This window comes from Triticum dicoccoides, chromosome 3A (assembly GCF_002162155.2).
Source record: "Triticum dicoccoides isolate Atlit2015 ecotype Zavitan chromosome 3A, WEW_v2.0, whole genome shotgun sequence".
NCBI lineage: Eukaryota > Viridiplantae > Streptophyta > Magnoliopsida > Poales > Poaceae > Triticum > Triticum dicoccoides.
In genome coordinates, this window is record NC_041384.1 from 685,761,166 (window position 1) to 685,773,380 (window position 12,215).

Here is a 12,215-nt window from a genome sequence, read left to right on the forward strand (position 1 = left end):
CCCGGGGGTCCACCGGGTGGGTCCACCTGTCCCGGGGGGCCACATGGGCTGTGTGGGGGTGCGCCTTGGCCTAATGGGCCAAGGGCACCAGCCCCACATAGGCCCATGCGCCTAGGGTTCAAGGGGGGCAAGAGTCCTAGGAGGGTAAGGCACCTCCTAGGTGCCTTGGGGGGAGGGAAAACCCCCCTTGGCCGCCGCACCCCCTAGGAGATTTGATCTCCTAGGGCCGGCCACCCCCCCTTGGCACCCCTATATATAGTGGGGGGAGAGGAGGGACTTCATACCTGAACGCCCTGGCCTTTGGTTGCCTCCTTCTCCCTCCCCAACACCTCCTCCACCTCCATAGTGCTTAGCGAAGCTCTGCCGGAGTACTGCAGCTCCACCAACACCACGCCGTCGTGCTGCTGCTGGTGCCATCTCCCTCAACCTCTCCTCCCTTCCTTGCTGGATCAAGAAGGAGGAGACGTGGCTGTTCCGTACGTGTGTTGAACGCGGAGGTGCCGTCCGTTCGGCGCAGGTCATCGGTGATTTGGATCACGTCGAGTACGACTACATCATCACCTTGCAAGCTTCCGCACGCGATCTACAAGTGGTATGTAGATGCAAACTCTCTCCCTAGACTCGTTGCTTAGATGAACTCATAGATGGATCTTGGTGAAATCGTAGGAAATTTTTTAATTTTCTGCAACGTTCCCCAACACACACATCATGCTCCGAACAACAATAAGAGTGTAACCTTATAACTAATATTTATTAGAATTTGATATAATAAATGACACGTGATGGCACAATTTTGCCCGTTGCAAAGCACGGCATTTGTACTAGTATAAACAAATACAGAATGCAATAAAAGACTAGTGCTATGCATTGTTTATTTAAGAAATGTGTTGATGCATACTAATACAAGCAGTGCGATAAGCAAAAAATGGGAATATTTGACATGTCCCGTCCAAGGGCAAGCTGCGAGCTGGTATTTAAAACAGGTATTTCACTCGTTATCAGAGACCACCTGGGGATTCCATTGCACGACATAGCTTCCTGCCTCCTTGGGTGTTGTATCATGTGTCCGGCTATCGTACTGCCGGATAGGGCTTCCAGAGAGTAAAGTCCTGAAAGAGAGAGGATGATAAAGGTAGTAAGCCCCTAGTGCGGTTGATCCGCATTGTGGGACGTGCCGTGATCGTGCCCCGCCGACACCCAAGGTATTTTCAATGCGTAATTATGTACGCGCGGGACGGATTTTGCCGTTGTACTGAGACTATGGCGGGGGGCGAATTGCTAGGCGAGCTCTGAACGTGCCAGGCGATCCTGTTGTAGGTTACTCCGGACGCGCTTGACGGTGTCTGGGGGCTTGATCGCCGAACTGATGGATTGCCTCAAAAGGCTGCTTTGTGCTTCTGCTGCGAGGGCCGCAGTGTGCTCCTCCGTACGGAGCGAGTGTTCTGTGTTTTCATTGACTGTGATGACCCCCCTAGGTCCTGGCATCTTGAGCTTGAGGTATGTGTAATGCGGTACCGCATTGAATCTTGCAAATGCGGTGCACCCGAGCAGTGCATGATAGCCGCTGGGAACGGGACGATATCGAAGATTAACTCCTCGCTTCGAAAGTTGTCCGGAGATCCGAAGACCACTTCCAGTGTGATTGAGTCCGTGCAATGGGCCTCTACACCTGGGATGATGCCTTTAAAGGTTGTTTTGGTGGGTTTGATCCTCGAGGGGTCTATACCCATTTTGCACACTGTATCCTGATAAAGCAGGTTCAGGCTGCTGCCGCCGTCCATAAGGACTCGAGTGAGGTGAAAATCCATCTATGATTGGGTCTAAGACCAATGCGGCAGATCCGCCATGACGGATACTAGTGGGGTGGTCCCTGCGATCAAAGGTGATCGGACAAGAGGACCATGGGTTGAACTTTGGGGCGACGGGCTCCATCACATATACATCCCTTAGTGCACGCTTCCGTTCCCTCTTGGGAATGTGGGTTGCGTATATCATGTTCACCATCCTTACTTGTGGGGGGAACCTCTTCTGTCCTCCCGTGTTCGGCGGTCGGGGCTCCTCCTCGTCATCGCTGTGCAGCACCTTGTGCTTGTTTTCGGCGTTTAGTTTGCCGGCCTGCTTGAACACCCAGCATTCTCTATTGGTGTGATTGGCTGGTTTGTCGGGGGTGCCGTGTATTTGGCACGAGCGATCAAGTATGCGGTCCAGACTGGACGGGCCCGGATTGCTTCTTTTGAATGCCTTTTTCCGCTGACCGAGTTTAGAGCCTCTGAATCCGGCATTGACTGCCGTATCCTCGGCGTTATTGCCGTTATTGCGGCGCTAATGTTTGCTGCGACGTGGCCTGCCGTTGCTATCCTTGGTATCCGAAGTGCCAAGGTTCCTTGATATGTTCTTGCTGCGAGCCAGCCAGCTATCTTCTCCCGCGCAAAAGCGGGTCATGAGTGTCGTGAGGGCTGCCATGGATTTCGGCTTTTCCTGGCCGAGGTGTCGGGCAAGCCACTCGTCACGGATGTTGTGCTTAAATGCCGCTAAGGGCTCTGCATCCGGACGGTCGATATTTGATTCTTCTTGGTTAGGAACCGTGTCCAGAATTGCTTGGCAGATTCCCCTGGCTGCTGAATTATGTGGCTCAAGTCATCGGCATTTGGTGGTCGCACATAAGTGCCCTGGAAGTTGTCGAGGAATGCGCCTTCCAGATCCTCCCAGCAGCCAACGGAGTCTGCTGGCAAGCTATTCAGCCAATGCCAAGCTGGTCCTTTAAGCTTTAGCGGGAGGTACTTGATGGCATGTAGATCATCGCCGTGAGCCATGTGGATGTGGAGGAGGAAGTCCTCGATCCATATCGCGGGATCTGTTGTACCATCATATGATTCGATGTTTACGGGTTTAAAACCCTCTGGGAATTCATGATCCATTACTTCGTCAGTGAAGCATAGGGGGTGTGCGGCGCCTCTGTGATGGGCTATATCGCGGTGTAGCTCTTATGAGTCTTGTCTGCTGTATTCGGCCCGACCAGATTTACTTTTACTGTATCCGGCGTGACAGTCACTGTCCCGCGTAGGGGCGCGCCCTCGTGATCCATAGATTGATCTTGCGTGTTTTGCCCTATCTTCCAATACGTCTCGCAGGTCTCGCGTGTTTCCCGGTGCCTTGGTATGTTTGTTTGAGTGGCGGCGGGGTGCGGGCTGAACTTCTGGATCAAGTGCCTCTCTGTCTCGGCCACGGGGTGGCCGGTGAGCTACGTCGTACGCTGGTGATGTAGGTTTTAATGCTTCCTCCTCAAGTCGGGGTAGCAACCTGTGCTTTGGGCGACCCTTGGAGGGGCGTTCGAGTTTGTATTCCTCGGTCGCAAGGACTTCAGTCCATCTATCTGCTAGCAAGTCCTGATCAGCTCGATGCTGTTGTTGTTTTTTCTTCAAGCTATTCGCTGTGGCTATAAGCCGGTGCTTGAAGTGCTCCTGCTCGACGGGATCCTCAGGTACGATAAATTCTTCGTCTTCGAGGCTCACTTCGTCTTCGGAGGGAGGCATGTAATTGTCCTCCTCTCCCTCTGCCGCTCGTTCCGGAGGGCTGGCTTGTTCATCCTCTTGCTCTGGATCCTGCTGGAGGGGATTGTCATCGTCTTCGGCACTATCCGGAGTACTATTATCTCCTATGCCGGTATCACCGCTTTTGCTGTGGCAAGACTTAGAGCGGCGCCGCTAACGTCGGCGCTTAGGTTGCTTCTTGGAGGGGTCATCCTCCGCTGTCTTGTCGCCATTGCCTTCTTTGGGTGTATCCACCATGTATATATCAAATGATGAGGTGGCGGTCCTGTGCCCTGTGGGCAGTGGTTCCTGTTCGTCTCCTTCATCGTTGTCCATACCATCGATGTCTTCGGAGTTGAAGTCGAGCATGTTGGTTAAATCATCGACAGTGGCTACTAAATGGGTGGTGGGTGGGGCATGAATTTCTTCATCGTCTGCATCCTATTCTAGCCGGACATAGTTCGGCCAAGATTCTCCTGACAAAGAGAGAGACCTTAACGAGTTTAGTACATCGCCGAAGGGCGAGTGCTGAAAGATATCCGCGGAGGTAAACTCCATGACCGGCGCCCAGTCGGATTCGACAGGCACGGGTGCAGGCGGTTCGAAGTCCGTGGCCGGAGGAGAGTCTATAAGTTCGGCATCACGGCTCCCGTGAGGGGTAGGGTAAATATCCGGCTCAATCGCCGATGAGACTGCGACCTCCATGGCGGGGACAATCCGCCCGTCCTCGGATGGCGCAATCTATTCCAGATTGAAGGCCGGAGTTGTTGCTGGTGCGATCCCGTGAACGCCGTCCGACGGCAGAGCTAAATCGTGCTCGTCATGATCGTGCGACGCACCTGGCATGGGCTCCAATCCGTCGAAGATCAAGTCTCTGCGGATATCGGCCGTGTAGTTCAAGTTTCTGAACCTGACCTGGTGGCCAGGGGGGTAGCTCTCGATCTGCTCCAGATGGCCAAGCGAGTTGGCCCGTAGTGCGAAGCCACCGAATACAAAGATCTGTCCGGGGAGGGAAACCTCACCCTGGACCGCATTGCTACCGATGATCGAAGGAGCCATCAGGCCTTATGGTGACGACACAGTGGACCTCTCAATGAAAGCACCAATGTCCGTGTCAAAACCGGCGGATCTCGGGTAGGGGGTCCCAAACTGTGCGTCTAAGGCGGATGGTAACAGGAGGCAGGGAACACGATGTTTACCCAGGTTCGGGCCCTCTCTAGGGAGGTAATACCCTACTTCCTACTTGATTGATCTTGATGATATGAGTAGTACAAGAGTTGATCTACCACGAGATCGTATAGACTAAAACCCTAGAAGCTAGCCTATGGTATGATTGTTGTTGTCCTATGGACTAAACCCTCCGGTTTATATAGACACCGGGGGGGCTAGAGTTACATAGTCGGTTACAATGGGAGAAGATCTACATATCCGTATCGCCAAGCTTGCCTTCCACGCCGAGGAGAGTCCCATCCGGACACGAGACGAAGTCTTCAATCTTGTATCTTCATAGTCCAACAGTCCGGCTGTCCGGATACCCCCTAATTCAGGACTCCCTCACATCCACTTCAATTTCTTTATCCAACTGCTCTGACAAAGCAGCAGAAGGAATGTCATCATCTGATCCACTTGGGATCACATATTCTTCATCAAAAGGAACAAGGTCCTTTGATGGCATGGATGAGACAGGAACAACATCAATTGGGTTGTCAAATGAAGTAGTCAGCGGCTTCATCTTCTTCGGAGCTGAAGAATCTGATGAAGTTGATGCCTTACTTTTCTTCACCGCTGCACGCTCTGCAGTCTTGGTCTTCTTCACATCAAATGCAGATGGAAGGATCAGAGTTGGTGTAGGCGCAGGAGGAGCAGAGGGATTTGGTTCAATTACCTCAGGCACAACTGATGCAGTTGCCCTGATTTCTTCAGTTTCTTCAGGCGCACCACTAGTGGATGCCCTGGCAATTTCTTCAGCAGCTGGAATGCAGTCATCAGCCCTGGTGCTTTGAGTTTCTTTAGCAGCCTGATTGTCATCAGCGGTGCTGGCATTTTCTTCAGTCGGCTGAGCAGATGCCTCAGCCTGAGGATTTTCTTGTTGCGTTGGGGCTGCAACATTTGAAGTGAACTTTTCATTCAAATTCACAAACCGGACTTTGGCTCCAAGCCAGTCAGCGCGGCATACGTCAAATTCATCACTGAGTTTCTTGATCTCAGATTGAATATTGACAAGTTCTTCAGTTGTCATAGAGACAACGGTGTTTCTTCAGTAGCGCTTCTTCTTGTACTGCGCTTTCTTAATCTGCCTGGCCTTTTCAAATTTCCATTTTTCTTCTTGAATGAAGGCAGTCCGCATATGACTTTGGCCAGGAGTCAGCTTGAAATCAGGCATAGGAGTGTTTGGGTCCTTGTGCCAGAGATCGATGTAATCAAGGATCAGTTTCAGATCCAAAAGCAGAGGCACATTTGTGCCCTTGGCTCTAGAGGCCCTGAGCTGCCTGTCTCTAATGATTTCGGCAAGTTCCTCATCATCAGCTTCGTCTTCATCAAACGGCACTTGGAAGGCAACCTGCTTCTTGTGAAGACTTGGGGCGAGAACCTCGTCCAGCAGTGGCCTTTTTCTTCAGCAGAGAGGGGCCTGTTGAGAAATTTGGTGTAGCTGAGGAACTGGCAGAAGCTCCTGAGGCAATAGAGATGTCTGTTGTCCTTTGGCACGTGGCGAGATGCACAGGTGCTGAGGATTTGGTCAGAGCAACTGAGGACTTTTGCGGAGAAGCTGAGGACTTTGGAGGAACCACGTCGCAAAATTTGCGTATGTACATGATTTGTCGTCCGCACTACTACCTGGGCCTTGACCTGAAGCGTTGCCACTTGGGCCTCAGACTCAACCCGCAGACCATATAGGAATCAGCCCCGAAGAGAAAGAAAAAGCCACGCCGTCGTCTGGCTCTGCCAATCTACCGCTGCTTTTCCCTCTCTTATTGATCTCTCTCGCCCCTCGTCGCATAATCCCACATCGCTACTTTACAGTTAATGTCATCGATTCATATACGCGCGCCTTGGTGATTCAACAAGAGGCAACGGAAATCAAGGGAGGAATGAACCGAACCGAACCCAGAGGAGAGACAGAGCAGGCTTGGGGTGGCAGTGCACCTCGGCGGCGGTGCCATGGCCTACTGGCCAAATGGAAAGGAGACGGACGGGACTGGGAGGGGATCGTGGGTTAGGTGGGCTTCCTGTGAGGTTAGTCTCAGGCCGTGGCTAGCTGGGTCGGTGACACCATTCCTCAAAAATATACGGGGTCAATTCAAATTACGTGGTTGGACTTTCTTATTTCAACTATCTCCATCCTAAAGTACCTTCTTATTTCAACTAACCCTAAAAAACCTTCTTATTTCAACTTCCCTTTTTATTGAGTTGAACTTTGCCAGGAGCATTTTTTCGAAAATCTATGTCCTTTTTTATATTATATTTTCCACCGAGTCAAAGATCCTTGAATGATATATATATTGCATGGTCTCTTCAAGTTGCTTTGTACTTCCCTCTAACGTCACTGTAGAGTGTACATACATGTATGGTGTTGATGAAAAAATTAACGTTTTGGATTAGTATATTTACTTAATTCTCAAGAGCTAAACGAGAATATGTTCATAAAAACACTTAATTTAAGCAGGCTACAGAGTTTAGTAGGCTTGATCTAACTTAGGCTAGAAAAAAAATAACCACATAATTTTGGTTCAAATCCTGACTCTACAATAAATCCCGACTCTTCGCTCCGGAGCGTGACGTGCATGATCAATCCATCTAAGCCAAATAGGAGAACACAAAGTACCGTCCAATTTTAAAAGAAATAAACCATGAAGATATTACAACTCAATAAGTTAGATAGCAATTTTAACTGAGAAGTCTAAGTATTTCTCAGAAAAGATACAACAGCAAAAATTATCTCGCTCTCCACAACAACGGCACTGTGCTGGCCGCACATGAAAAAATGAGAATAAAAAAACAAGACCCGTAGATATATAAAGTGGCAAAAAGGACCCATGAAGTAAGTTTTGCCACATTTATCGTCCGGTTCAACGCACGGGCATTTGTACTAGATTGAGAGGAAAAAAATATTGATAACCACGCATGCACAACTCTGAAAAACCTCACAGGAAAAAGCAACATTTTTCTCATCTTATGCTGACCGATTGTGTGCGTGCGAGCACGCGCTTGTGTGTGTGAGAGAGAAAGAGACGCCTTAGGACTAACCATATTCAAATGTGTTTTCGTTGTGTGAGCATTGAGACAACCATCGGGAATACAAATGTGATGCCATTTTAAAATAAAGAACGTCTACCTATCAGGGTCTCGAGTCGTGGTTATTGGGTTAAGAGCGTGTTCGAAATATAGTGCAATGGAGCTTTATTGCAGTGACATTTACACTATATTTTCCTAAGGAAATTGTCATGATGGTACTGTCAGATGTAAATGGAATACAATGTCTGAAACCTTGTTTCAGTACAGTTTGGTTGTCAACATTCAGAAACAGAGTTTCAGGTCTGTGCAAATGGGTGAGTCGAGGTCTGACCCTGGTGTCAACTGATCCCGTTTCTGGCCGGACTGAATTCTGGTACGTTTGATTGATACAAAGTGAAGTCCATCTCATCAACGGTACCACGGCTGTCGCGCGAATTCTCCGGTGGATAAACTTGCACAAGTAGTTGCCATAGGAGGAGGAGTGCGTGGGAGAAACTCCAGGGGGCAGATCCTGAAGTTTAGGCAGTCCATTGGTTTAGGGTTGATTGCTGATTCGTGCCTATAAAAGGGAGACGTCCCAGATTGGAAGACACACAAAAAAAGCATTCACCTGAGTTCTTCTCTGTTTCGCCGCCAGAGCCTCGCCATCCCTTTCCTGTTGTGCTGCAGGACGGGGAGAGCAGTAATCTCCGTTCCTTCTCTGGCTTGCTGACCTGCACGGGTGCCGGAGCAATCAAGGTTCTGGGAAGTGCCGCTGCACGCTGCTCGCCGATCTGCATCGCCACTTCTGCTTCTCGAGCTTCGTCACGCTTCCACTTCAACACTGCGTTTCAGTCAAGGTAACATTCAGTTAACTATCCTAGTGTTTTGCTGGCTTCCTGCCATGTTCAAGAATAGATTCATTTGCTTACTAGCATTGCTAGTTGAGTTCTGCTATCTTATGATACTTGTAGTGGATTATAGATTGCTTCAGATTGACATCTTAAGTTGGTTAAGTCAAAATGCAGTTAACTTGATCATAGTTAATTTACCGAATTGTTTAACCATCCAGAACCTTGATTCGATCGATATGGCTGGACCTACCGATTTGCTGAAACCTGAACGTTTTGGGGGTGAGAACTTTAAGAGATGGCAAACTAGAGTCAAATTCTGGCTGATGAGTCTGAATCTATGGTGGGTGATATCCCCACAGCTTCCACTCACGCAAGAACAACAGCGTGAGATTGAGGTGTCTAGTGACACAACTCTGGGATGCCTTCTCTCCCTCTTGACGCATCAGCTTTGTGACATATACATGAGCTATACCAGCCCCTCTGAATTATGGGAAGCCCTCGTACGCAAGTACGAAGAAGCTGATGCAGGGCGTGAATTGTACGTCAATGAATTGTATCATGACTTCCACATGGTTGATAGCCGTTCGGTCGTCGAACAATCTCATGAGCTTCAGCTTCTGGTGGGGGAACTGGGACACTTCGGCTCAGTCTTGCCTGACAAATTTGTGGTTGGGGGCATTATTGCCAAGCTTCCTCTAGGATGGAGGGGCTTTGCCACAAGCCTCAAGCATCGTAGGGAAGCAATGACCGTGGAGGGTCTGATTGCTACTCTGGATGTTGAAGAGAAAGCAAGGGCCAAAGATGTTCCACAACCTTCCACCCAGGATACCTCAACTGCAAACTTGGTTGATGGTGGGGCTGGCGGCTCGAAGAACATCAAGAACAAAGGGAAAGGAGCAAAACAAACTACTGGCTTTAAAAAGAAGAAGAAAACTAAAGGAGACTTCAACTGCTTTGTGTGCGGTGAGGCTGGCCACTTGGCAAGGAAGTGCCGCATGCGTAAAGGCAAGAAGGTTAATCAGCAAACCGTGAATGTGACTGTTGGCGAGCCAGGGGAAGGATCTGGGTATGAATCTACTGTCCTTATGACGTCTCAAATCACCGATTGGTGGTTAGATACTAGCGCTAATGTTCATGTTTGTGCTGATTATAATTTGTTTTCATCTTACCAGACTTGCAGCAGTTCCACCGTCATAATGGGGAATGGAACTCGGGGAGCTGTGCAAGGAGTAGGAAGAGTGGAGCTAAAACTCTCATCGGGGAAGACTCTCCTACTGAAGAATGTAAAGCATGCCCCGTTAATAAGTAGGAACCTACTTAGTGGTTCTCTGCTATGTCGTGATGGTCTAAAGTTAGTGTTTGAGTCAAATAAATTTGTAATTTCCAAATTTGGTCAGTTCATAGGAAAAGGCTACAACAACGGAGGCCTGTTCCGCTTGTCTGTGTTAGAGGATCTTAATCTTCTAAACACCATTTCATGTTCTTCGTTTAACGAATATTGTATGAGAGATGCATCTGTTTGGCACTCCCGGTTGTGTCATATAAATTTCGATCGTCTTATTCGGCTATGCAAACTTGAGTTAATACCTAACATGTCTATAGTTAAAGGATCTAAGTGTCAGGCCTGTGTTCAAGCTAAACAGCCAAGAAAACATTTCAAATCTGTTGGTGAAAAGGGCCTGGAACCTCTGATCTAATTCATTCTGACTTATGTGAAATGAATGGAGTGTTAACCAGGGCAGGGAAAAAGTACATGATGCCATTGATAGATGATGCAACTAAATGCTGTTATTTGTTCTTAGTAAAAACGAAAGATGAGGCACTAGAGTGTTTTAAAATCTACAAGGCAGAAGTAGAGACTCAATTGAACAAGACAATCAGCCGACTAAGATCTGATAGAGGAGGGGAATACCTTTCAAAAGAATTCTCTGATTTCTGTGCTGAACATGGTATTATACATGAAACGACTGCTCCTTACTCACCTCAGTCCAATGGAGTGGCAGAGAGGAAAAACCGAACGCTTACTGACCTGGTAAATGCCATGTTGGACAGCTCAGGTCTACCTAAGCCATGGTGGGGGGAAGCAGTGTTAGCAGCATGTTATGTACTAAATAGAGTTCCCACATCAAAAGTAGAGATAACCCCGTATGAGGGATGGAAAGGCAGAAAACCCACACTCAGATTTCTGCGTGCTTGGGGCTGTTTAGCTAAGGTAAATGTACCTGCAGTCAAGAAACGTAAGTTAGGCCCTAAGACGATTGATTGTGTGTTTCTTGGCTATGAAAAGAACTCTATTGCCTATAGGTTTCTAGTGACTAAATCGGGTGTAGCAGATTTTAATGTTAACACTGTAATTGAGTCATCCGATGCAACGTTCTTTGAAAACATCTTTCCAATGAAAAGGGACGAAACACCATCTGACAACCTGATTCCCTATCCTATACCTGAACCCGTAGTACCCTCTGAAACTCCAGATGCAGAAAACAACAGTGAAGAATGTGTTCCTAGGAGGAGCAAAAGACAAAGAAGAGAAAAATCATTTGGTAATGATTTTTTGTATTTTTAGTGGATGATGAGCCAAGAACCCTTCTAGAAGCTTTTGCATCTCCGGATGCAGATTACTGGAAGGAGGCAGTCCAAAGCGAAATGGATTCAATCCTTGCTAATTGAACTTGGGAAATTTGTCCTCGTCCCACAGGTTGTAAGCCAGTGGGATGTAAATGTATTTTTAAAAGGAAACTAAGACCAGACGGTACAATAGAGAAATTTAAAGCTAGGCTAGTGGCTAAGGGTTTTACCCAAAAAGAGGGAGAAGACTTCTTTGATACCTATTCCCCTGTGGCAAGACTGACTACAATTCGTGTGCTTGTTGCACTTGCTGCCTCATAGAAATTTCTAATCCATCAAATGGATGTGAAGATAGCATTCCTATATGGAGAGCTAGAAGAGGAAATTTATATGCAGCAGCCTGATGGGTTTGTAGCTACAGGACAAGAGGACGTGGTATGTAAATTAAAGAAATCCCTATATGGCCTAAGGCAAGCACCAAAACAGTGGCATGAGAAGTTTGATAAAACTCTCACTTCTGCAGGGTTCTTGGTGAATGATGCTGATAAATGTGTGTACTATAAATTTGGTGGGGGTGAACGTGTAATTCTGTGTCTCTATGTGGATGATATACTAATATTTGGAACTAATATCAATGTGATCAATGACACTAAAAGTTACTTGTCACATAATTTCGATATGAAAGATTTGGGTGAAGCTGATGTTATTCTTAACATTAAAGTAACTAAAGGTGAGGATGGTATTACACTAAGTCAATCCCATTATGTGGAGAAAATTCTGAGCAGGTTCGGCTTCTCTGAATCTAAATCATCTCCAACACCATATGACCCAAGTCTTAAGCTTCGGAAAAATAAAGGACATGCAATTGATCAGTTAAGATATACACAAATGGTTGGTTCCCTAATGTACTTGGCTAGTGCAACTAGACCAAACATTTCGTATGTTGTCTGCAAACTGAGCAGGTTTAACTCTAATCCTGGAAATGACCATTGGGTTGCACTAGACCGAGTTATGAGATATTTAGTAGGCACATCTACTTATGGTCTACATT

The 12,215-nt window shown here is 47.7% G+C and overlaps 1 protein-coding gene across 1 annotated transcript; it reads left to right on the forward strand.

Annotated features, from left to right (window-relative positions):
• The first annotated feature begins 8,372 nt into the window (after window positions 1-8,372).
• Window positions 8,373-10,156, forward strand: LOC119272880. Its single transcript, XM_037554237.1, has 3 exons — window positions 8,373-8,602; window positions 8,815-9,662; window positions 9,769-10,156. Exons 2-3 carry the CDS (start codon window positions 8,833-8,835, stop codon window positions 9,791-9,793), a joined length of 855 nt encoding a protein of 284 aa, XP_037410134.1. The 5' UTR covers window positions 8,373-8,602; window positions 8,815-8,832; the 3' UTR covers window positions 9,794-10,156.
• Window positions 10,157-12,215: the final 2,059 nt, after the last annotated feature.

Bases quoted from the DNA above. Each gene is read 5' to 3' on its own strand.
- LOC119272880 (XM_037554237.1), top strand. From the start codon at position 8,833: ATGGCTGGACCTACCGATTTGCTGAAACCTGAACGTTTTGGGGGTGAG. The intron at 9,663-9,768 runs GTATGAATCTAC...TCATCTTACCAG, and splicing joins GAGCCAGGGGAAGGATCTGG to ACTTGCAGCAGTTCCACCGT.